This window comes from Aotus nancymaae, unplaced genomic scaffold, assembly GCF_030222135.1.
Source record: "Aotus nancymaae isolate 86718 unplaced genomic scaffold, 86718_ANA_hifiasm-v0.15.2.pri h1tg000011l, whole genome shotgun sequence".
In the NCBI taxonomy this organism is placed as follows: Eukaryota; Metazoa; Chordata; class Mammalia; order Primates; family Aotidae; genus Aotus; species Aotus nancymaae.
Genome location: NW_026988422.1, coordinates 53,679,120 through 53,705,272, shown reverse-complemented (window position 1 = coordinate 53,705,272; position 26,153 = coordinate 53,679,120). Strand labels below are relative to the sequence as shown.

The 26,153-nt window shown below is 43.5% G+C and overlaps 1 protein-coding gene across 4 annotated transcripts in view; it reads right to left on the bottom strand.

Annotated features, from left to right (window-relative positions):
• Nucleotides 1–22,409, bottom strand: part of SMOC1 (SPARC related modular calcium binding 1) — a 149,289-nt gene extending 126,880 nt beyond the window's left edge. For all 4 annotated transcript variants that reach the window (XM_021675051.2, XM_064374986.1, XM_021675049.2 and 1 more), the window contains exon 1: nt 22,044–22,409. In XM_021675051.2, coding sequence (XP_021530726.2) covers nt 22,044–22,313 — 270 coding nt within the window. In that variant the 5' untranslated portion in view covers nt 22,314–22,409. The remainder of the gene's footprint in view (nt 1–22,043) is intronic.
• Nucleotides 22,410–26,153: the final 3,744 nt, after the last annotated feature.

Sequence of the window (26,153 nt, the reverse complement as noted above, 5' to 3'; positions counted from 1 at the left end):
TGACTGCTTGGTCTACATCTGATCTAGAATATGCACGAATATCTTCACCTGGATTTCTTAAGGTGCCTCAAATTCAACACATCCAAAACAATCTTTCTTTGCCCCTCATCAAGTTCTGCTTCTCTTTCTGTACAACCCAATGTGACTTGTAACACCACCTAATTTCTGAAGTCATCTAAGTGAGAAAAAAAGTAGGCATCTTTGATTTCTCCCTTTCACCTTCACCCTTCCGCATCCAGCTGATCGCCATCTTTTAACAATGCTGCCTGCTTGATATTTTCAGTTCTTTTCTTCAACCCCACTACCATCTCATTGACTTTAACTCAGATGCTCATCGTCTATAGACGTGTTTTTGTAATTCATAACTGGTCACCCAGCCTCCAGCCTTGCACCCCCTCCAAACTACTCACTACTTGATCTTTCTAAAACATTTTTCATGTTACTCTCCTGCTTAAAAGTCTCTAATGATAGCAACTGCCTATAGCACCAAGTCCACATTCCTTTGTGTGTAGATGTGTTGTCCCCTCTCATGATGGGTCACTACCTCCCTTTCCAGCCACCTTCCTTCTGTTTCCTCACAATCAACCTACATCACAGCATCTTGCAGTCTCTAGAATGTACTTTCTCATACTTCTATGCCCAAGAGTCCAAGCAAGTCACAAGGCCAGCCCAGATTCAAAGGGTGTGGAAATAGACCCCATCTCCTAATGAAAGGAGCCACAAAGAAATTGTGGCCATATTTAATCTACCATAGGAAGCTACTGGCTCATATAAACAAGAGATTCAAGGAAGCTTTTAGCAGAGTGGGATCCAGGTACTCACAATATATTATAAGAAACCTGTCTCTTTCCTCTCTTGGCTTTCTTTTGGTCTGTGTTGGATTTATTTTGAAGAAAGCTTTTCCTTCACAGTGACCAAATGACTACCAACCACTACAGGCCAAAATCTTTAGAATATACCAACCCCAGGGCTTCTCTTTCCCAAGAGTTTCAACAAAAAGTCTCCACATTGAATCCACTGGCCCAGCATAAGTCACATGACCATCCCTAAACCAGAGGAGGTCATACACTGATCAGGCCTGGGTCATGCATTCACCCTAGAACGGAGTGGTGGGATCAGTCCACTCGAGTTACGAAGAGTAAGAGTGAGAGACGGGTGTTCCCCAAAGGCAAGTAGAGATTCTATTGCCAGAAAAGACAGAATAGAGGCTAGGCAGACCAAAACAACAGATGTTTCCTACAATAGACATCTTAAGATGGTGGCGGGCAAAAAGCCACCACAGAATGCACTGAATTTCTCTCTCCCAATGCATCATGGAATTTTGCCAGCTGACAAGTCCCCATTTCCCAGCAGGGTGGTGTGTGCACCACTGAACAGCTTCTTGTGCATTTGAAAAAAAAAGGCACAGGACAAAGCCTTTTGCAATATGCACTTGCACAATTCTTCAGTCTGGCAAAATATATTCTTTCTCAGACTTTTGTCAAATTGCTCCCTAAGATGTCCTACTCTAATAGGAATCAGAATATTTTTAACTCGGGTTTTTCTGGATCAGATGCAAACACAACTTCCTCCTTGCTTCCCACAGCCCCATCATAGGCCAGCTCATGAAATCTTGGAAGCAACTGGGCCAGCACTACATGAAGGCTGAGGGACAATGTGAAGATGTGTGCCATCACTAAATTAGTAATTCCCAGACCATCTCAGAGAGTTCCATCCCCAAGAATATTTACAGTATAACTTGCAGAAATTAGAATATCCACAACGAGAGAATGAATGAATGAGTCAAAGACTGAACCAGGGTGTGAGGGAATGAATCAAAATGCACCTCCTCTTTAGAGCTGTGCTTCAGGCCCTAAGGCAAAGATGGTCAGAGCAGAAATGCATCTTAGCAATCCAACCTGTCTTTCTCTTTGGACCCTCTTGGACTACAGCACTCTTGGAAGTTCTGTAGCACTTCTCTTCATCTTCCTGGATATCTCCTGAGTATGAGAGAAAGAGCTAAGAAAAGAAATCTCTCATTTTAAATTTCATCACATGGTATAGCAGTTGCATGTGACCCTTAAGACTTGGTCTTCTATGGAATTGGACATCATCTTTCTAGAACTGCACCTGCCCAGTTGAGATTCCCAATTTCATGTCAGTAGATGAACAGCTCCAACTCAAAAACAAGAAGAAGAGGGTAAGAAAAATCTATCCTTGAAGAAAAGTATAAGATTTTGCTAATAATGGCCAGTTACAGGCTGGCATGACTAAAGGTCATGCTAGATCAGGCCATTGTGGCATGTGGTCATGAGCTTAATCAGCTGTGGCAAGCACAAGGATGGAGAAGTGCAATTCACCTTGTTTTATCAATAGGGAATGCCTGGTTATCAGGTTTTTCAAAATTAACAGAAGGGGAGAGCCTTTGGGTGCTGGGGACAGGCAAGAACATGTTTGTCTTCTTGACACTTTCCAGAATATTATTAAGCTATGAGTAAACATCCTGCTGCCTGAAGTAAGCATCTCAGGTCAATGAACCTGTGTGTGTCTCAGTTCCTCATCTGTAAAAGGGATTATAATAACGCCTTTGTCATCAGAATAAGATGAATTAGTATGTGCAAAGGGCTTAGAAAAGTACCTGGCACATAAGAGTAAGGTAAGTGTTATAAGTGTTGTCCGTTATGTACTGCTCCATAAACAAGGGACTATCTCATTCCCTGTTGTATTTTGCTTCCCAGTGCCTAGACACTAGCTGGCACATAGCAGTAGCGCAATAAATATTTGTAGAATGTGTTGATTTGAACAGCAGAAAACACTAGCTCTATGCCAGGCTCTTTGCTAGGAGCGTCAATGTGAAAAGGTAAAATAAATGGCGCACACTCCCTACCCTCAGCTACATCCCATAAGAACTAAGCAGCTGAGTGGCTGCTTCCCACATGGCTGGCTCTAGGAGGCACAGGTGGCCCTTCCCCCTCTCTTCCTAGGCCTCCCTCCTCATTGACAACTTTTGCAAAGCACAGCCAGCTGAGCAGGAACGTGACGAAGTTTCCATAATCCACCACTGAGCACACTCTATTTGTGTTTGTCTGGAGTGAATAGAAATAGGTATGGTGAGTACGTAAGAAGCTTGGAAGCCTCCACTCCATCCTAACAACAAGTAAAAAGCTGAACAAACAGAAAATCAACAACTCTCATTTCACAGGGCAAACCACTGCCCCCAAAACTGGGGAGAGAGGTAGATACAGAGAATCACAGCTTACCAGGGCAGAAACCTCCACAAGAACCATTGTAGTAAGAAAACCTAAACTGGTATCTAAACCTCAACAGTTAAGTAGGAAAGCCTAAACTGTAACTGACAACCTGCCAGAGGCTCAACAGGGACAAATGTGAGAGTCAAAAACTACAAGTGGACCTAGACTTAGGGGGACCTCCACACATTAGTGAGTTTTACCTCCAGGAGCTCTACCCAGTTCTCACAGTGAATGTCAGAGAAAAATCTCCTTGCCCTTTGTATTAGTCAATTCTCACATTGCTATAAAGAAATGTCTGGGGCTGGATAATTCATGAAGAAAAAATGTATAATTGGCTCATAGTTCTGCAGGAATCATAGTGGCATCTACTTCTGGAGAGGCCTCAGGAAACCTACAATCACGGCAGAAGGCAAAAGGGAAGCAGGCATGTCTTACAAAGTTGGAGCAGGAGGAAGAGAGCCAGACGGGGGAGGTGCCACACACTTTTAAACAACCAGATCTCATGAGAACTCTGTCACAAGAATGGTACCAAAGGTGTGGTGATAAATCACTCATAAAGAATCCAACCCCATGATCCAATCACCTGCCACCAGGCCCCACCTCCAACACTGGGGATTACAATTGAACATGAAACTTGGGTAGAGACACAGATCCCAACCTTCCAGCAGGAAGAGGGGGAAGGCAGCCATTTGAAATAGAGCAGAACATTCCGTCCCCTTAGCAAGGCCTTTGCCTTCAGGAGAAACTATTTTATCAGAGGCTAATGTGTTGGGATTTTATCAGAGCCTAACGTACCTGGGAAAAGGGAAATAAACTCCAGCCCACCCTAGCCATCATGTTCCACCTAAGGTGGGGGAAAATACTGAGAAGCATTTATGAAGTTCACAGTCCAAGGACACAGGCTGAGACCTAATCACAGGACTATAGGATGCTTCCCCTTCCCCTACACCTTACCACTACATCACTAAAGGCCTATTTACCACAAGTCCTTTTACCCAATACATCATGACTGGCTTTCAACAAAAAATTACAGGGCATACTAGAAGGCAAAACACACACACACACAGTTTGAAGAGATAGAGCAAGTATCAGTACCAGAAAAACATGGCTGAGATGTTGGAATTATTAGTTCAGGAATTTATTTTAAACTATGATTAATATGTTAAGGGCTCTAATGGAAAAGGTAAACAACATACAAGAACAGATGGGTAATATAAACAGAGAAATGGAAATTCTGAGAACGAATCAGAAATGCAAGAGATCAAAAACACTGTAACAGAAATGAAGAATTCCTTTGATGGGCTCATTAGTAGACTGGACATAGCAGAGGAAAGACTCTCTGAGCTTGAGAATATGGCAATAGAAACTTCCAAAACTGAAAAGCAAACAGAAAAAAGACTGGAAGAAAAAACCAGAATCAAATATCCAAGAACTTTGGGACAACCACAAAAGGTATAACATGTATAATGGGAATACCAAAAGGAGAAGAAAGAAAGAAACGGAAGAATTATTTGAAGCAATAGTGACTGAGAATTTCCCCAAAATTCACGCCAGACACCAGACCACAGATCCAGAAAGCTCAGAGAGAACACCAAACTAGATAATTGAAAAAAAAACTGCAAAAACAAAAAAAAAAAAAACAAAGATAAAGTCTTGAAAGAAGCCAGAGGAAAATACACCTTACCTATAGAAGAGCAAAGATAAGAATTATATCCAACTTATCTTCAGAAACCATGCAAGGAAGAATGGAATGTGGTGAAATACTTAAAATGTTGAGGGAAAAAGTCACCAACCTAGAATTCTGTATTTTGCGAAATTATCCTTTAAAAGTGATGGAGTATAGACTCTCAGACAAGCAAAAACTGAGGGAACTTGTCGCCAGTAGACCTGCCTTGTAAGAAATGTTAAAAGAAGTTCTTCAGAGAAAAGGAAAAAAACAGGTTAGAAACTCAGATATACATAAAGAAAGAGCATTAGAGAAAGAATAAGTGGCAAAATTAAAACTTTTATTTATTGTATTCTCAATTGATTTAACAGATAATAGTTTTTTCAAAATGATATTAACAGCAATGTAGTCCATGATTATAGCTTACATATAAGTTAAATAAATGACAGAATGATATAAGGGACAAGAGAGAGGAATTAGGAATACTTTGTTGTAAGGTACTTGCACTACCCATGAAGAAGTATAATGTTACTTTGAAAGAGGACTTGGATTAGCTAAAAATGTTTGTTGCAAACTCTGGGGCAATCATTTTGAAAAGGTTTCTTTTTTTTTTTTAAATATAATTGCTACAGTAAGAAAAGAGAAAATTAAATCTTTTAAAATGCTCAGTTAAAAATAAAACTGGCAGAAAAAAAGAGTGGAAGACAAAAAAAAAGGCACAAAGAATAAGAGCAGTAAGTAGAAAACAGTAGCAAATATAGTAGATAGCAATTCAATTACATCAATTATCACTTTAAATATAAATGGTCCAAATATACAAATTAAAAGTACTTAGAAGAAAAAAGTAGGTGTGGCTGGCCCAACCCCCTTATCTGGAAATATTTCTCCAGGAAGTCATGCTAACAGCAAGGAGTTTTTGTGTCTGAACTGCAGTTCTGAAAGAGACCTGGGGGGATGGTGTCTGGGCACACAATGGGCTCTGCCCTTATTGGCTTTCCAACCCCCAGACAAAGGGAAGGCTCATATGGGTTGAGAGGACGAGGGGGTCAGAAAAGCCAGGCACTGCCCCTCTAGCTACATGGAATGTTCCTGGATCAGATCTGGGAACATATCGGACAGTCACTAACCTAATCCTGACCCCAGAAATCATAGGAGGGCCCATCAATTGGCAGGACCTTCCACTTACTTCCTAATGGCAAAACTGTTTCTCACAGTCTTACAGACTTCCTATTTCTCACAGTCTTAAAGAAACATGGGGAAGATAATCAGGCCTACTCAAGCTTCCTTTAGTTGCCAAAGTCAGGAAAACAGCCTACCATGCCAGGAAAAGGGAAAACGAAAGAAGATTTCAAGAAACACAGAGTGTCTAGTTGCCTGGAAGAGAAGCCATAGCCACATGGCACATGGAGGAAGACCATGCCAAGGAGCATCTTCCCTCCACTGACTTCACTTAAGAGGATCCTCCTGACCTATATCAGGTTGGGAAAGTGAAGGAATTTGATTTACTGCACACACACACACACAAAATGAGCTTTATTTTTAAACAAAAAGGAATAGAACCATGGATTATAAATCGTCAATGTATTGATGGGACTTTTTTTTTAACCTTTAATTCCAAGGGGGAAATCTAATTTTGGATTCTTACATGAATCTCTCGTATTTTCTTGTTACAGCTATTTTTTGTGAATAGTTAACATTTATTGAGCTTCCTGCCATTACTTCATTTGAACTCCTCAATTACCCAGTAAGTTAAATAATATCTTTCTTTTATAGAAGAAGAAGCTCAAGCATGGAGCTTAGTTCATTTGCCCAAGAACACATAGCTAAAAAGTGGCAGAGCTAGAAAGTGGCTTTTCTGAGAAAGAGAACTAATCCCAAGTCTCTCTGAACCCAGCCACTATGCTACATTGCCCTCTAGGTAGGCAGAAAGCAGGCAGCTAGTCAAATGATATCAGCTCAGCCTTCTTCTACCATCCAGCAATGAGATGGGAGGTGTATTTCATTCTCAAAGTAGATTCAGCTTTAAGGAAAGGCACACACTGGGGGGCCGAGTACACTGGCTCACACCTGTAATCCCAGACCTTTGGGAAGGTGAGGGAGGAAGATTGCTTGAGCCCAAGAGTTCAAGACCAGCCTAGACAATATAGCAAGACTGTGTCTCTACAAAAAATTTTAAAATTAGCCAGGTGTGGAGGCACACCTGTAGTTCAAGCTACTCAGGAGGCTAAGGCATTAGGATCATGTGAGCCCCAAGAGTTCAACTGTACCACTGCACTCTAGCTTAGGCAACAGAATAAGACCCTGTCTCAAAAAAAGGAAAGAAATGGAAGGAGAGGAGAGGAGAAAAAAAGGAAGGAAGGAAGGGAAGGAAAGAGAGAGAAAGGTAAAAACTGGGAATCAACAATATTGGGACCAAGCCTGTGAGTCCAGTCTTTTCCCAAGGCTCTACCTTGATGAAGGGAGAGAAAATATAATGCCATACCACCAGGAATAGGTACATGGTCCTCAAGGCCAGGGAGAAGACTAGAAGGATGGAATGATGCATCCTGACCCCTGTTCATTCAGGCTGTCAATTTTCCCTAAGGCGTTCTGAAGTCACTGGCAGAAAGGCAGGGAGAAAGTATCCAAAGAAGGAGAGCCCTGGCCACTTTCAGACCCTCCTCAACAAAACAAAGGGTTTCTACTTCTACTCTCAAGACGAGTATTGATTTTAAAAGCCTCCCAGGAAACTATCATGCCGACCATCAAACATGCTCTCACTGCTCCAGATCATTTGCCCTTCAGTTGGGTGAATGTTTACATTGATCTCATTGCTATTAACCAGCATCAAGGGTCCTACACCAAGATCTACCTTTACTTCTTCAAACAGAATCGCTGTCTACTTGTTCTATCAGCTCTGCTTCACATTTCCTAGCTGAACCTTCAACACTGATGGAAAACAGAAACTCACTCCTTTTCAGGAAATGAGAATGCTATGAAATGCATGCGTAGTCAGGTGGCAAGGACGGGGAAAGTTCCACATGTCCTGAGGTTTTGGTCACCTTTCCCAACCACTGAAAATTGGTGAATTGGCCAAAGCCAACTTGGAAACACAATCTTCTACAAAAATTCAAGCTATTTCTTCCCCTCAGCTGGAATTGCGCCACTTTTCCAAGTGTGCCAGGACATCTTTGAAAGGAAAAGGCATGCACAGAGCAATACACGGACATATCTAATATCTGGCCCAGGCTCTGCCACTAGCTGGCCAAGTGCACTGGGGACAGTCCTTAAACGTGTAGAATGAAGGCGTTTATGAGAATCTTTCAACTGTGAGCCTATTCTCCTCATTTTGGGGCTTTCTGGAATCTCTTCACATGGCCTACCTATTCTATTCTGAAATTTTCCAAACTCCTTTTATGTTCCCTTTTTCCTGTCAGCTTCAACTCTTGGAACATCTGCACTGGGAGGATCCTGGAAGGTCATTTAATCCTCTAATAGATGAAGCAACTGATCACTCAGTAAGAGGGAAGCCCCCTCTCTGGGCTTTGATCATCCATGTCCAGCACCCTTCTCACCACACAGCCCACCCCACCATTCCACTTGTCACCAAATGTCACAGATCCCAACACAAATCCTGTGCTTGTTGCTCCAGCATCCCTTCCACTCTCCTTGTCCGGTGGCCATGTGGTCAGGAGAAGTTAACAGGATTAACCTGACCCCTTGTCCCAGAAATGGGTAATCCTATCTCCCACCCCTGCCACAGTGATTGATCTAAGGAACCTGGGCCCAAGTCACTCACAGCATGGCATTCTCTTGGCCGAAGGGATTGGTTAAAAGAATGGCTAAGTTTTCTGAGACCATCTAGGAATGAAGACTCTCCCCCTTCTGAGAGAGAAGTCAATTCTCTTTTCCCTCTTTTAAAAAGGATGATGTTTAGATAGGAAGGATGGAACTGCTGCCGCCATTTGTCCCCATGACAAAAGGCTTGGGATAAAACATACACCACACAAGGCAGAGGGGAGCTACATAAAGGCACTGAATATTTGATGATGCTACTGAGCCACTGAATCAAACCACTCCTGAAAAGCACTGTATTCGCTTGCTAGGGCTGCCATAACAAAATACCACAGACTGAGTGGCTTAAACAACAGAAATTATTTTCTCACAGTTCTGGAGGCTGGAAGTTCAAGATCAAGGTGCTAGCAGGGTTGGTCTCCTCTGAGGCCTCTCTCCTTAGCTTGCAGATGGCTACCCTCTCGCTGCCTCATTATGGGGCAATCAAGTCCCTAGTTTTTCTCTGTGTGTTCTAATCTCCTCTTCTTACAACGCACCAGTCAGACTGCATTAGGGCCCACCCTAACGGCCTCATTTCCACTTAATTGCTTCATCAAGGCCCTATCTCCAAATACAATCACATTCCAGGGCACTAGGGGTTGAGACTTTATATGAATTTGGAGGAGACAGAATTCAGCCCATGGCGCCTGTCTACCTCTGTACCTTCTGCTACTTGAGCCAATGAATCTCCTTCACTGTATAAGCCAGTTCAAAATGCATTATTTTTCCTTTTTTTCTTTTCTTTTTTTTTTTTTTTTTGAGATGGAGTCTCACTCTGTTGCCCAGGCCGGAGTGCAATGGCACAATCTTGGCTCACTGCAACCTCTGCCTCCGGAGTTCCACCAATTCTCCTGCCTCAGCCTCCTGAGTAGCTGGGACTACATGCATGTGCTACCTATCACGCTTGGCTAATTTTTGTATTTTTAGTAGAAACAGGGTTTCACCATATTGGCCAGGCTGGTCTCGAGTTTCTGACCTTGTGATCCACCCACCACAGCCTTCCAAAGTGCTGTGATATAAATTATACCAAAGATCACACAAAAAGCAAATCTATAGTTACATTCAAAAAACCTCCCGATTAGCACTAAAACGTAAAATACTATTCTCTCCTTTTGTGTATATTTGGAAGTTTTCATAACTATAACAAAAATGTTAATAACTAGATGAGACCCAAAGATGAAGGAGAGTCTAAGTCTCTTGCCAAAGTTTTAGCATCATTTCCAATACAGCTTGCTTACCAACATGTTTTACATAAATTTCCCCAATTACCGTCACAGAATCTTCCAGTTGGCATACATTCTTTCTGCATGTTACTGGAAATTTCTGAAGCATGGAACAAGCGTGCTCTCCAAAGAATTACATTAAGAAGTTTCATTCAGAAAATCCTACATAAACTCACAGCAAACGTTAATAGGTGACCTGTGTGTCATGCATTTGTTGCTGCTTGTGCAACCCAAGTCTTTAGAAATTAATCTACCTTAATTTCTATAATCTTAGTAGAAGGCCTTTCTCAGCCTGACACCAAAGATAGAAACTACAACAATAATTAGCCATATAAAGATGTAAAATTTAGTGGACTGAACCCCTGGTCTTTTCATATAACATGCTGAGAAAGACATTTGCCAGACTGGACAGAAAAACAGATTAATATCTTTAGTATTTTTTTAAAAACTTACCATCCCCATTTTTTAAATTAGCAGAAACCCTGAGCAGGTAATTTACAAAAGAAAATGAACTAGGCCAGGCACGGTGGCTTACGCCTGTAATCCCAGCACTTTGGAGGCCGAGGTGGGTGGATCATGAGGTCAGGAGTTCAAGACCAGCCTGGCCAAGAGAGTGAAATCCCGTCTCTACTAAAAATTACAAAAAAAATTAGCTGAGCGCGGTGGCAGGCACCTGTAATCCCAGCTACTCTGGAGGCTGAGGCAGGAGAATTGCTTGAACCCAGAAGGCGGAGGTTGCAGTGAGTTTAGATCGCGCCACTGCACTCCAGCCTGGGTAACAGAGGGAGATTCCATCTCAAAAAAAAAAAAAAAAAATACCCTGGAGATGACTGGGTGATAGATGCAGTAAACCACCATGGCACGTGTATAACTACATAACAAACTGCACATTCTGCACATGTACCCCAGAACTTAAAGTATAATAACAAAAGAAAGAATGAATGAAAAGGAACTAATGTAGGATTGGCAGGTACAATACAAGATACTAAGTTCAACTTCAATTTCAGATAAACAATGAATAATTTTTTATGTGGGTCATACTTACACTAAAACATAATTTGTTGTTGATCTGAAATTCCAATTTACCTGAGCATCCTGTATTCTTATTTTCCAACTTTGGAAATCTTAAACCGATGGCCAATAACTTGGAGAAGATGATGAACCTCATTCATGAACATCCAGGGAGGGCAAGGACAACAGGCAAGCAGAGGCCCAGGGAGGACAGACTGGAGCACTAACGCTGGCAGGCATAGGAGAAGGGAACAGCAGCCTCTCCTGGCCCTGAGCTCAGGGGAGGGGCGTGGCCTCAGGGCTTCCAGAGGGTAAAAGGGAGGGGCCAGCAGATACAGTCCAGGGATTAGGGAGGGAAGAGGAATTGAAACTTTGATTAAACATCCCTGAGCCTGTCCTTCAGAGGAAAAGAAAGACATGCTCAGCTTCATGCAGCAGAGAACCCCTTCCAGAAGCATCACTTTTAATGTTTGTTCTTAAACCCTGTTTGTGATCTATCTAAATGTATTTTAATATTTTAGGAAAAACATATAATGTATTACTTTAATATATACAAAAAGGAATTTAAGAATCTGTGTGTTCACCACCTAATTTAAAGACAAACAATATTACCATTCAATCCAAGCCTTCTAAGTGTCCCCTCTGACATATTCCAGTTGCCCTACTTACCCGTTAACCTGAGCTCCACACGGCATTCATCACTGCCCTTAATTTTATCTTACATTATTTTACATCTAAACAACATAGCTTTTGCATGCTTTCAACCTTTATGTAAATAACAGCATGATGTATTATTCTGCAGTTTGCCTTTTTCATGCAACATTTTCATTATGAAATTGGTCTACAATAATGAGTACAGCTTTAGATTAGTCATTTTCAGTGCTGTGTAATAGTCTATTATTTGTATATACTATAATTTATTTTTCCATTCTTCTGTTGATGGTCATTTAGCTAATTTCCACTGTTTTACCACCACCAGAAAATACTGCTATGAGCAGTCTTGAACATATCTCTTCATAAACATTAGAGTTTCTCCAGGGTGTGTACCAGAGCAGAATTACAAGGTCAAAGAGTGTGTACAGCTTCAATCGTAATTCTACAAAGTTATCATACTAATTTATATTCCCACCAGCAGCAATAAATATATTTTTTAAAGTTATGTCCTGCTGAGGTTAATTGAAAACTCTCCATTAAAGCAGTCTGAGCTTAAAGCATGCTGAAAATGAGCAGTCCTGGTACTAATAGTTACTAGCCCTAAAAGTTAGCCGAACATGAATACAGGCCAATTGTGTCAGATGTAGACTGAATCTCAGGGTGACTCAGGAATTAGGCTGGACTGAGACAGGTTTAGGGGGCATTTTTCAATCACGAATATTTTAATCTTTATCATTTTGCTCTAAGATTAAAAGACACTCATTGTAAACAAAATTGTGTTAATAGTTACCAAAATGTATCTCTTGGAAATTGAACAGGATCACTACCACTAATAGCATGACATATAATCTACCTAATTTTTCAATACATAAACCAACTTTCTTTTTTGCCTAAAAGGGACCATCTCTTCCCTTTTTTGTATTTTACTTCTTTTCACTATCCAATATATCTTTACAAGGGAAGAAGTCATCTACCTTTATTGAAAATTATATTATTCAATGAACATTTACTAAGCACCTGCTTTTGGGCAGGATGGAGTGTATAAAGAAAATTATGTGACTTCATCATCAAGAGGCTCCTACCCTAAAGGAAAAAACCTAACAGATGCTGGTCATAATAATGGCCTCAATTGTAAGCACTTTCTATGAGCCAGGCACTGTAGGCCCTTAATGAATGTAGTAGGCAGAATAACGCCCCCAACAAAAATGCCCATGTGCTAATCCTAATAATGCTATGTTACAAGGCAAGGAGGTTTGTTCTGTTCAGATAAACTTAAAACAAGGAGATTAGTCTGGATTATCTGGGTGGGCCCAGTGTAATCATAAGAGTTCTTAAATGGCAAAGAGGGACACAGAAAAGTCAGAACCAGAGAGACCCTGGCAACAAGAGGAAAGATTTGGCCAACCATTGGCCACCTAGCTTTGAAGGTGGAAGGGGCCACAAGCCAAAGAATGCAGGCAGATTCTAGAGGCTGGAAAAGGTAAGAAAACAGATTCTCTGCTAGAGCTCCAGAAAGAAACTCAGTCCTGCTGATTTTTTAGCCCATTAAGAGCCATGTCAGCCTTCTGATCTTTAAAAATTTGTGTTGTTTAAGCCACTAAGTTTGTGTTCATTTGTCATAGCAGCAATAGAAAGTTAATACAAGGCACATCATCTATTTCATCCATTTTTCCCACCACCCTGGAACAGAAGTGCTGTGACCTCCATTGGACAAATAAGGATACTGAGGACCTAAGAGGCCAAATTACTAGCCCAGGTGCCCAACAGCAGAGCCAGACTTACACTTGAGTCTGTCTGCCTCTGAGCCTATGCTGAGGCTGCTCCTGGTTGGCTGGGATACAGGGAAGATGGCGATACATGCCATCATAGGGGTAAGCAAATGATTCTTTGCTTAAAGGGGACTGAGAGAATTCTTCCTGGGACCAATCTAAGAGGACTGTGTGGAGGTAGCATCTGAACATTTTGAATGATGGGCAGGATTCTGACAGACAGAAATGGGGAAGGAAGGAGAGATCAGGAAGTATAATGGTTCAGCCCTGCTGAGGTCTGGGGCACATGAGGGTGTCCAGCAGAAGGTAAGGTTGGACACACTGGTCAGAGTCCAGCACTGTCAATATGTTAGCCACCAACTACATGTGGCTATTAACATTCATGTTTACATTAATTTGATTTAATTTAAAATTCAGGTCCTTGGTGTACTAACCATATTTCAAATGTTCAATAGCCACATGTGGCTAATATTGGACAGTGCAGGTTCAAAACATGTCCATCCTTGTGGAAAGCTGAAGTCACTGGCATCGTTTTTAAGCAGGTCACTGGCACTGTGGAAGGAGGAAGTGAAGCAGTGATGCATGTCCTTTTGTAACACTTCCCATCTCTATCTTTTACTTATTATCTAGTGTGTGTCCTCTCCCCAGGAGCTTGGCAGAAGTTTCAAGAATCAATGCACAATGAACATCCATAAAAATTACTTAAAATTCCCAGCACTGCCTTAGAATGCATATCTAGTTCTAAAAATAAAGCGTTCTGGGAAGTAGGTCCAATTTTTCTCCATTGTCAATACTCAAAAAAACAAAAAAAGCTTTCAGCCCTTATCTTATAGAATCCAATCAACACTGTAGAGTAAAACAATTTTTAAGGAGGTGAGGTATAGTTGTTCACATCTGTAGGTAATTTGTCAGGTTTCAAAACACTTTATGCCTGACCTCATGGAATCTTGCTCAGTCCCAGTGCTTCCTGGTGGTAGGAAATGCTCTACTGAGACGAGAGCTGCCTTCCCTGCCTTAAAGAGGCTGCCCAACTCTGACTTAAAAAAAGGATGCTGACATCAACCAAGGTGACGCCCAGGAAGCATGCAGAACTCCATACCTAATAAGCTTAGCTGTGGCCAAAGGTAAGATTATTTTATGATCTAGCAACTGAATTCAGAATGATGTTGGATACAAAAGAAAACCGTATAGTGACCTATGTTGCTTTGGGGTCTTCATGGGGACAGTTGGAAGTGATTCATGGAGATCCAATCTCTGAACCACTCAGTGACTCATGACTCATGCAGAGCACATACCGTACAATGCTAAACCTTTTTGGCAGGCCTCAGAAGCAGCTCCGATTGATTTCTCATCTGCAACTCAACCTTTGTCCTCCCCAAACATGGAAGGAGGGGGCCCTCCAGGCCCTCCACACTGACATCCTCCACCACTAGCAGCAATACCAGAACTTGGCTGCCTAGACAATAAATCTCTATGTGGCCCAGAGAGAAAGAGTGCTCTGTACCTGCTAAGCAGGACCATGCATCCCATCCCCAGCTCCTGCAAAAGGGGGTGAGAGGAGGTTAGGAATACATACAGCTACAACAAAATGCTATGAAAAGCAAAGTAAAGTAATGATGGATACAGATTCAGGGTGAAGTTAGGGTGAGGCAGGGGGATTGAGTGAGTAAAACCATATGGTTGGTGTGGGTTGGTGTTGATACTCTACCTTTTTGGGGGAGAGGGAGAATAGATTTAAAGGCGTTTGTCCGTTATTCAAGATCTAATAGCTGATAAAAATGTGGGCCCTGCATACCAGTGCAGCCAAGTTCTGGTATTTATTTTTAAAATGCCAGGCATCAAACTAGAAACATGCTTTCCCCTAACCCAGACACTACCTCCATCCACAGGCCCCAGTGACAAATAAGGTTCCTAACCCAAGCATCAGCTCATGAACACCTCCACTCTGCAGGGTGGATCACCCTGAGCAAGGAAAAGGGACATTGCCCACTGCCAGCTTAGCTTTACAAATGAGCCCTTAGGCCACCTGATGCAGACATTTATGCCAGGGCCTGGGTCTGCTCAGGGTCTAAAAGCCAAAATCCCTCCCCAGTGGGGTTATTTCAGATACAGCCACATGCACATCTTCAAAGGGGAAGGAGGAAGCAGATGTGGCAAGAAAGGAGTCCCTTACTCCGGGATTTTTTGTTTGTTTGACTTCACATGCAAAGAATTGAATTAATTATAATCTTTGGCTCATGACACAGTCAACACTGGTTTATACAGGGCCCACTTTTTTGTCAGCTATTAGATCTTGAATAGTGGACAAATGCCTTTAAACTCATCTTCCCTCTCCCCCAAAAAGGTAGAGTATCGACACCAACCCACACCAACCATATGGTTTTACCCACTCTATCTCCCTGCCTCACCCTAACTTCACTCTGAATCTGTATGCATCATTACTTTACTTTGCTTTTCATAGCATTTTTTGTAGCTGTATGTATTCCTAAAAAGGTTTTTTTTTAATTTTAGTTATAAGTTTATTTTTAAAATGCCACGCTACATCTTTTGGTAATTTTCTTTCACTTAATATCGTATTGCCAAGACTTACTCATATTTTTGTATGTCACTGTTGTTCACTTGTTTTGGCTGAGTATAATTTTACACTGTGAATTCATCACAGTTTACTCATCTGCCCTCCCACTGATGAGAATTTGGGCTCTTTCCAGCTATGTGATATTATGAACATAGTTTCACAGGTGACCTGCTGGACATGAGTTTCTCTGGGGCACATATAGCCGGAGTGGAATTGCTGGGCTATAAGTAATGTGAATACTCAACTTCAGAAGATAATGAGATCATAACAATTCTTTTCTATTTTGATTGCATTTCCTGGAGATTCTAAGATTATTGTTTCCTCTTCCTGTCCTCCTCAATGTTGTTTCTATAAATTTCACATGTCAGCTCTACCAAAATGTTTAAATTTGATCCTTGGCCTAACACTTGAGTAGCACTTCAGCTAAATCCCCCCATATGAAAAACAAGGATTCTTGTCAGGCGCACATATAATAGGAAGAGCATCTAGGCAGACACAAGGACCCACCCTGGAGCAGATGCTGGGGTGGGCTAGTCAAGTGGAAGGGAACCGTTTAGAAGCTGCTTCACTCTTGGCAAAGGCAAGATATGAAAAAAGATTGGGGAGGAGCTATAAAGCCCATTTCCCTCTTCAGATTTGCTTGTTCAGTCTCTCTTCTCCCAACCTTTGGTAACTACCAAACATGCTTATTTTTAAACAAAGAACAAAAACCCAAAGACGGAAAAGCCAGTTTCTAAGTAACCAATTTCAGATTTAAACGACAGCAGGGGTCCAGGTTGGACATCATTATGCAGTCCACTTCATTACAATATATAGTTACAGAATGCTTCACAACGTCACAAGCACCCTGATGAATGAGATCTCTATTCTGCCCTCAAGGGGCTTGCAGATTTGTCCATTTAACAAAACAGATCATGCATGAAGTGCTAAAGGGGCAACCTAGTGCTAAGAAGATGAAGATGTGGCCTGATATTAAGGTGCTCACTGGAGGAGGATTAAGAGAAGTTAGAATACAAGTGGACCAGGTATAGAAGTTGTTCAAAGAAGAGAGTAATCGTTCCTAAGCAAAAGAATGCTCTGTAGAAAAGTTCCTGGGTTTTGAAGTATGAATCAAGTGATCAGGAGGCAAGAGAAGAAATAACAAATACCTAAAACATTTAAGAAATCAGTTTCAGGTTGAAGAATACACAAATGAATGGAAAGAGATGTCATGTTCATGAATTGGAAAAACAAATGTAGGGAAAATACCTATACTTCCCAAAGCAATCTACAGATTCAGCGTAATCCCTATCAAAATACCAAGATGTTCTTCACAGAAATAGAAAAAAAAAATCCTAAAATTTTTGTAGAACCACAAAAGACCCCGAATAGCCAAAGCAAAGTAAAAAGTAATAAGAACAAAGTGGAGGCATCACACTATTTGACTTCAAAATAAACTACAAAGCTGTAGAACCAAGACAGCAAGGTACTGGCATAAAAACAGACACATAGACCAATGGAACAGAACACAGAGCCCAAAAATAAATTCACACATTTACAGCCAACTGATTTCAACAAAGGTACCAAAAACACACAATTGGGAAACAACAGTCTTCAATCATTGGTGTTAGGAAAACTGGATATGCACATGCAGAAGAATGAAACTAGACCCTTACCTCTCACCATATACAAAAATCACTCAATCAAGTGAATTAAAGACCTAAATGCAAGATCCCGAACTAGGACACCATTAAAAGAAAACATAAAGGAAAAGCTCCACAACATTGGTTTGGGGACCTCAAAAGCACAAGCCACAAAAGCAAAAATAGACAAATGAAATTATATCAAACTAAAAAGCTTCCTCAAAGCAAGGAAAACAACCAAGTAAAGAGATAACCTAGAGAATGGGACAACATATTCACAAACTGTGTCTCTGATAAGGAGTTAATATACAAAGTACACAGAGAACTCAAATCACTCAATAGCAAAAAAAAAAAAAAATGCAATGAAAAAATGGGCAAAAGATCTGAATAGGCATTTCTCGAAAGAAGGCATACAAATGGCCAATAGGTATATTCAAAACTTCTCAACATCACTCATCATCAGGGAAATACAGTCAAACTACAATGAGGTACCACCTCACTCCAGTTACAATGGCCATTTATTATCAAAAAGACAAAAAACGAGTGCTGGCAAGGATATGGAGAAAAGGAGGTCCTTACACACTGTTGGTGGGAATGTAAATTAGTACAGCCATTATGAGAAACAGCAAAAACGTTCCTCAAAAAGTTAAAAACAGAACTAGCATATGACCCAGCAATCTCACTGCTGGACATTTATCCAAAGGAAATGAAATCAGTCTGTTGAAGAAATATCTGCTCTCCCATGTTTATTGCAGCATTGTTCACAATAGCCAAGACATAAAATCAATCTAGGTGTCCATCAGCAGATGAAAGGATAGAGAAAATATGGAATATATACACAAGGAATACTATTCAGCCATAGAAAAGAATGAAGTCCTGTCATTTGCAGTAACATGGATGAACCTAGAGGACATTAAGTAAAATAAGGCAGGCACAGAAAGACAGACACTGCATGATCTCACTCATATGTGGAATCGAAAAATACTGGTCTCATAGAAGTAGAAGGTAGAACAGTGGTTACCAAAGCCTGGGGAAGGAAGAGGGGAGAGGGGAAGGAGAGAGGTTGGTCAAAGGGTACATAACTATAGTTAGAGAGGAGTAATAAATTCAAGAGATTTATTGAATAGCAAAGTGACTATAGTTAATGACAAGTTATTGTATCCTTGAAAAATGCAAAGAGTGGATGTTAAGTGCTCTCACCACAAAAAAGATAATTACGTGAGCTAACACAATCATTAATTAGCTAGAGTTAATGTATATATATTTCAAAATACCATGTTGCAGGAGATAAATACATACAATGTTGCCTGTCAAATTTAAAAAATAAAAATTCATTTCTGACTCAGACCTCTTAATCTTCTCATCATCTCCTATTTCTTACACTTCTTAAATCTAGTTCCTGCTTCCAGTCAAAGCGGAACCCGTGATCACTCTTAAACACACATTATCTGCATTTATTTGTTCATTCCACCAACATCAACAAAGTAAATCTTTACAGGGATCTGGCCCCATGCTGAGCTCCGAGGATACATCCCTGGACAAGACAGAAACCGTTCCTGCCTTCATCCAGCTTTCCGTCTTCAAGGCAGACACAGAATTAAACAAAGATAGGCAGTTGGCTTGACCATCGGCCAGACACCATCAGCCAGGGAGAGCCCCTCCCCCATGCCATCCTCCCCTGAAACATTTTCAGTAAATTGTGCAGGATTAAAGAAACGGCTGCCTCCTCGGTAATTAAAAGAATCCTGAGCAACGTCCCAGGTAGCCAAGCAGCTGCTCAGAGTTGAGACCCCAAAATCAGGTGCTTCCTACATAATAGCCTCCAATCTGATACTTGATAGCTGCTGGTTTCAGAGTCAAACAAATGTCAGGAATTTTATGAAGGAAGGCAGGAAGCAAATAAGGGGGCAAGGACTGAGGTCTGGGCCTCGGGGGAGCTCAATTAGTGAGCCAGATAAAGTTAAACTGAAAGGGCATGCTCTTGGTTTCCTAGAAAGCCAGCTGGAAAAGATGCCAATCCTTAAGCCTCTGTCACTCAAAAGATTAACAGAAGAGACTTAGGAGCGCTCACAGGGCCAGATGTTTCTGCTCTTCCGATGACGCCGCTCTCAACCAGAGCTACACTTTTAGGGCCACCAATAAGCCATAGAAAAGAACTGGAGTCTTTGCGGATAGGTTGAAATTCAATCATTTCCCTTAAGTGATACAGATACCAAAAAATATCAATAATTTCTCTGCAGACTCGCCTGATTCTGTATTTCTCATCAAGCCATCTCTTCCTTTAACAGAAATGGCATCGCTTGTTGGATGAACACTCACTACAGCTGCACACAACCTTTCAATCCACATAAACTGGAAGTTCAGGCAAGTCGACTGGCCACTCTGAGTCTCACTTTGTCGTCTGCAAAATTGCTTTAAAAAGACCCACCTTCTTGTTCCCGTTCGAATAAGAGATCATGAAAAGTGCCCAGCCCAAATGTTCTTTTTGTTATCAATAAACACAACCAGGTAACCACGTGCTCCAATGCTCGAGACAGCATCTTCTCCTTGGTACTTTCTAAACACACCAAGATGCAGGGGGTGCAATGTGTGTGTGTTTATTGGTGTGAGAGAGAGAAAGAGGGAAAAAAAGAGGGAGAGAGAGAAAGTGAAGCAGCTGGAACATACACCAGCCTATTTGCAATACCTGCTTACAGTTCATCACTTCTATCAAATTAATAAACTAAAGGAGCTGAAAGGAACCTAACCACAGTGCCTGTTTTCCCCTCAAGTCCCTAGCTTTCCCCTAAAAGTTGCTTCCTCTGATTCCAGGAGGCCAGGAAGGAGAGCCATATGGCTTGAGACTCTAGACAAGCCCAGCAGCAAACAAACGAGCCCCCCACCATTTGTCTCAGGGCCTCTCTCCTTTCGACTCTCCTGTGGGCGGCCATCCAGATTTCAGTCGGGGTGCTCTGGTCTGCATCTCTGTCTTGACTGTTCCTAATTATTGGAGGGAACGCATGGCTCGCCTGACCTCAGAGTTTAAGAGCTCCGAGTCCTAATATCAAACCAAGCAGCTTCATTTAAAAGGCATCCTCATCTGCATCCATAAAAGTCACTCCCGGAGCCCTTACTTGCCCCAGCTTTGGGAATGCCTGCTGTCGAGGATTTATGACACGCCCTGGATCTAATCTGCTACACTTTAACTGCTGCTGTTGCACATCTGGTCATAAAAGCAAGGGCCGGCCCAACACGGGGACAAACACTTTTCTTTCCTAAGTGGCTGCAAATCTGATCTCACAGTGATAGCTGGGCTTGGATGTAATCAACCCAGCATCTGGGCAGTCATTAAGATTTGTCAAGCATTGCAAGGCTTTTCCTCTACACACGACAGCTATAAAGATGATTCTCATATAGCAAAAGCTATGAATAAACAACCTGCAATCTGAACAGGTGGTACAGGGCTAGGCCCAAGAATGGTCAGGAAAGGAAGCACAAGTTGGTTGAACCAATCTTGTTTTCACAAAGATCCTTGCTACATGGACTCTCAGGCTGCCAGTTAAGAGGCAATTGCCCTGACATAAACTGATGCTTGGCCAGAGATTGCCTGGATTAAGTCTGGTCAAAAGAACCACTAGGTGGTTTAACAGTACATGTTTTAAGGCAGTGAAATTCTTTATTAGACCAATTGGTGGGCGGGGGAGAGGCGGATAATCTAGACCAGAAATGAACACAATGCTGTCGGTTCCAGGAGATTTTACAATGCCCTGGACAGTCTGTCCTGCGCACAGAATTGGCAGGTTTCATATCGTTCAGAAACTCCAATCAGACCAAGGTTCGACAAGTAATTCAACCTCCCAGCACTGAACCCAGGGGAAGAGACCCCTGAACATTGCGCAACTCTCCCCTCCCACCTCCTTACAGTACCCCACCTCTGACCCTCTTCCAGAGCCTGCCCGGCAGGAGGGGGCATTAAAATTATCTGCTGTGGGTTTTACGAGCAGTGATCGCTTTTTAAAACAACAACACAAGGTCCTTGTGTGGCTCGCGGGTAACCTAAAACTCTCCAGGCAGAGCTGCACCCCCACCCCCCGCCCCCCACCGCCTGCCAACAACGCCAGCACGCTGGACCGGGCGCAGCGTGAAACCACCGGGAAGCCCTACGTGAGCGGAGAGCGAGCTTCTCTCCGACGCAGGAGGCACCTCTGAGGGTCTTGAGCAAAATGCTGGGGAGAAGAGATTGCAAAGAAAATCCACCAGTGACAGTTCAGGGGCGGGGGTGGGATGGTGCTGCAGGAAATGGAGTGGGGAGGAGCGCCAAAGGGAGAAAAATATATATATTTCAGCAACTTCACCAATGAAGCCCGCAGGGGACCTGGTAGTAGACAGAAGACAACAGGTCTCTGACATCTCTCTTCCCTCTCCTCCTGCCCCCAGGGACGAGGGGCGAAACGACCTCGTCTCCCTCCGCAGGTGGGCGCACAGCTGAGGGCGCACTTACCCTGGGGCCTGTGGTGCGGTGGCCGTGAGCCGGGCACAGCTGCACCAACACCAGCAGCAAGTGGGGCGTGAGCAGGCGGGCGCAGCGCGCGGGCAGCATGGTGCCAGCCGGGCCGGGCAGCCGGCAGCGAGCGGAGTTCGCGAGCTCCTCGGGGCGCACAGCACGCCTCCCTTCCTGCCTTCCTTCGCTCGGGGCCCTCGCGGCGGCGGGAAGCGGGCAGGGGTCCCGCGGCGGGGGCTCGCAGAGGCTGCGGCCAGGGGACACAGTCATGAACCGCGCAGGAGGCGAGCTGGAGCGCGAGCGTGTGCTCTGCGCGCGGCGCTAGCTCCGCTCGGCGGGGCCAAGGCGGCAGCAGGTTGGACGCCTGAGCCCGGGCCATGGGAATTCCCGTTATAAACCCACGGGAGGGGCGGGGCGGAGCTCGGCGGGCCTGATTGACGGGCTAAGAGGCCTGTAGCAGCCGACCCTCTGGCAGGTGAAAGCCAATGGGAGAGGGGCAAGAGGAGCGGGTCGTGGTCAACCCTCGCGGAGGAGCTCTGCCTGAGTGGGCCCCGGGAGAGACTCGGATAAAGAGTAACTTTCTCTTGGCACTCCTGCCCGAGGAAGACTGAGAGAGCCCCAGCAGCAGATACCCACCAGAATGCTCACCTGGCTGATCATAATGCCTTAGACATGTATATTTCTTAGCTCAAGTTCGTGATTGTCCCAACAGCCCCGTGAAGTAGGCAGGGAAAATACTCTTAGCCCCATTTACCAGATAAGAATGCTGTGACACAAAGGCGCCGAGAGATCCGCCTCCCTGCTGCAGCAACACCAAGAGCAACTGGGAAGTTGCCGGGTAACCCGCACAGGGTGGGCTGTGGCGTTGGAGTGGGGAATGGGAGCATCCATTTCTTTCAAAGACTCTCCCTAAAAAGTCCCTTCCTGAGTCTCACAGCGGCTGCCCTGGAAGAAGTCGCAAGGGACAAGATGAAGCGTGTGCTGGGCATTGGCGGTTGGGGAGGGCCTCTTGGGTATGATAACCCCCTACACACACACACACACACACACACACACACACACACCCCGTTTCCCAGCCCTATGGTCCGTGTGATCCAGGATTGGAACTTAGGCATCCTAGCTTCCCGCTCTGAACTGGAGGGAAAGGGGCAGCCTCTCTATGGCCCAGCAGCTCTGGAAGAGGCCGGCAGAGAGGCCCTGGTCCCCTGATGGGAGAGGAGGAAAAGCATGGATGAGGAGGACGTAGTCTGAGAATGCAGAGATCCCAGAGATGGGGTAGGAAAAGGGGAGGAGATCTCTCCCGGGTGCCCAACCCATTTGGAGAGGACAGCTCAGCAGAGCTTCAGTCAGATGTTGGGGGGGCTCTGCCCAGGGCCACCCCCAGAGGGCCATCTTGGGAATGGTCACAGCAGCATCACACTGGCTCCTCAACAGAGCAAGCTGCTCTGCTGCCTTCAATGAGACTGACATCTCCAGGTAATCACAGGGATGAGGGGGCAAAACAAAACCCAGAGCTATCTTCTTATGTGGAGAACAACATTTAGTGCTTACTTCCATCAGTATGGGCCACATCGCAGGGAGGGATTCTTTTCTGTAATTTGATTGGAAGCATCATTGCTACACTCCTCCTCCCTATTTGGTCTGAGAGGTCCTAGGATTAGCTCTGCTCCCTCAGGGCTTCTCTCCTGGATTCCATGAACCTGCTTCCCACCTGACTCCTGAATTCAGCTTTGCCCTCTCCCCACACTGGCCCCATCCAGCCTCCACACGGCAGCCAGTGTGTCTACGCGCTATTTAGAAGCCAGTCATCCTTTTAAGCAGCAAACCTGAACGCACCATTCCCTGCTTAAACAACTTCCCCTCTCCCCAGTGCCCTCAGACAAGAAAGCCCAGACTGGATACTGGAGCAATAACAAAGTACTTGTGGTTATCCAAACAAAAATGAAGAGCACTTCTAAAAGAATCGTCCATCTTTTCCTCTGCTGAGAATGAGTGCCTTGGTCAGACAGACTCTGGAACTGGACAGCAGGGTTCAAATCCTGGGTCTGCCACCTAGTGGTGTAACCTTGAACAAGTCACTTTACTCATCTGGGGTCCCGATTTTCCCTCTGTAAAATGGGGTTGAAAATAGTATCCCCCTGCCATGAGTTGTGGTCAAGATTAAAGGAGATGGAGTCTTTAAAGCCCTTAAAATAATTAAGTGAAGAGTATCACAATATGGCATTTGAAGAGAACAGGACAAATGCCTCATCTCATTTTATCCTCAGAACAATCCTATGAAATAGATCAGACATCCTTATTTTACAGGTAGATACGTGAACACTCCATGAGATTGTGACTTGCCTGGCCTCATTTTGCTGGTAAATGACACAGCCGAGATTCAAGGCAAGGTTTCTGGAGTCAAATTCTGCTTCCGTCATGTGATGGCTGCAATCTCCAATCTCAAATCCCATAGGGTTGGACGTTCCTGTGTGCTAACTGGGAATTTCTTCAGTGGCCTACAAGGTAACCGAGACTGGTGAGCTCCACTGAGCTTCAGGGGAAGAGGATGTAAACAGCAGGGGTCAGCCCTTCCTGGAAACAGCCCTTGTGATCTGGCATCGTGGGAGTTTGCCCAGCTGGACTCATGACACTTGTCCAGTACTGTGCCCTGTGCAGCACTTACATCACTATCCATGTGTCCTCCTAAGTGTTCACCCTCCAGGGGCTCAACAGGATGGAACCGTTACCTTCGGCCTCAGCAGCGTGACAGGCTTTTCTTGTCTCTACCACCTGGCTACATGCACCTTTCAAGCTGGTCAACTCCTTCCTGTTGCTGGAACTATTGAGAAATCTGCTGGAGTAAGTAAATATGCTTCAGATGGCCCTGAGTATCTGGCAGCACAAAGTGCCCAGGGAAAAAGCATTGCAATAGCCCTTTCCATTCCTAACACTAAATGCTGCTTTCTAGCCAGGAAGCTTATTTCCAAGTGTTCACTGGTCCAAAAATCTACATTATTCTGGATTTCAATCATGTAGCTTAGTTCAAACTATGAGCAACTGCTTTCCAGTTACTTTGCTCAGCAAGTATTTTCTTTCCCTCTAGTTGGCATACGAGGCCTGTTGTAACCATGGCCATCGTTCAGATGATGCATTTTCTTCTCCCAACTCCTCCCAAGACCAGAGAAGGTTAGAAATTCCACAGAACCACTAGTCCCAAACAGTTTCTCTCTGCCAGGCTTAATCTTCTGATCCAAGCAAAAAAGTGAAATTGACAAGTTTCTTTTTTCTCTGGAGGCCAGACTCATGGTCCAAAAAATAAATCTAACTATCCTGGCATCTGGTTTGTCCAGTTTCAGTAATACTCCTTGTCTTGTGGGACTTCTATTTGCAATGGGATATTTTAATAGAAGAAAATTAATACTTTATATCACAGATTGAGGTCTGAAGGCCTCAAATATTTAGTACTAGCTAGAAATGCCAGTTTCAAATATGTCTGTGTTTCTGGCAAGGTGTAGTGGCTCACACTTTATAATCCCAGCACTTTGGGATTCTGATGCTGGTGGATCACTTGAGGCCGGGAGTTTGATACCAGACTGGCCAACATGGCAAAACCTTGTTTCCACTAAAAATAGAAAAATTAGCTGGGTGCAGTGGCATGTGCCTGTAATTTCAGCTACTCGGGAGGCTGAGGCAGGAGAATTGCTTGGGAGACAGGTTGCATAGAGCCAAGATGGTACCATTGCACTCCAGCCTGAGCAACAGAGTGAGACTCCATCTAAAAAAAAAAAGAAAAAACAAAACAGATATGTCTGTGTTTTTATACAGTCCAGAGGATTCTTTCCTCATCTCATATTCAGAATAGCACCTTTTCATTCATTTTAACAAGCACTTTGATGCATCTCCTTCTGTGCCTTGCACAATGTTCATTATTCTGAGATCTTTGGGAGGTCCTCAGCCCTCTGAGAGGTTGCCATTTAATTTAAGACACAGATGAGACAGATACCTGGAGACCATATATAAGAGTAAAGTTAGAAGTGTGCTGTAGGAACTCAGAGTGAGAGGACCCACTGTAGACCTAATGGGCAGGAAGGTCTCATGACAGAGGTAGATCCTGAATGAGGCTCTGGA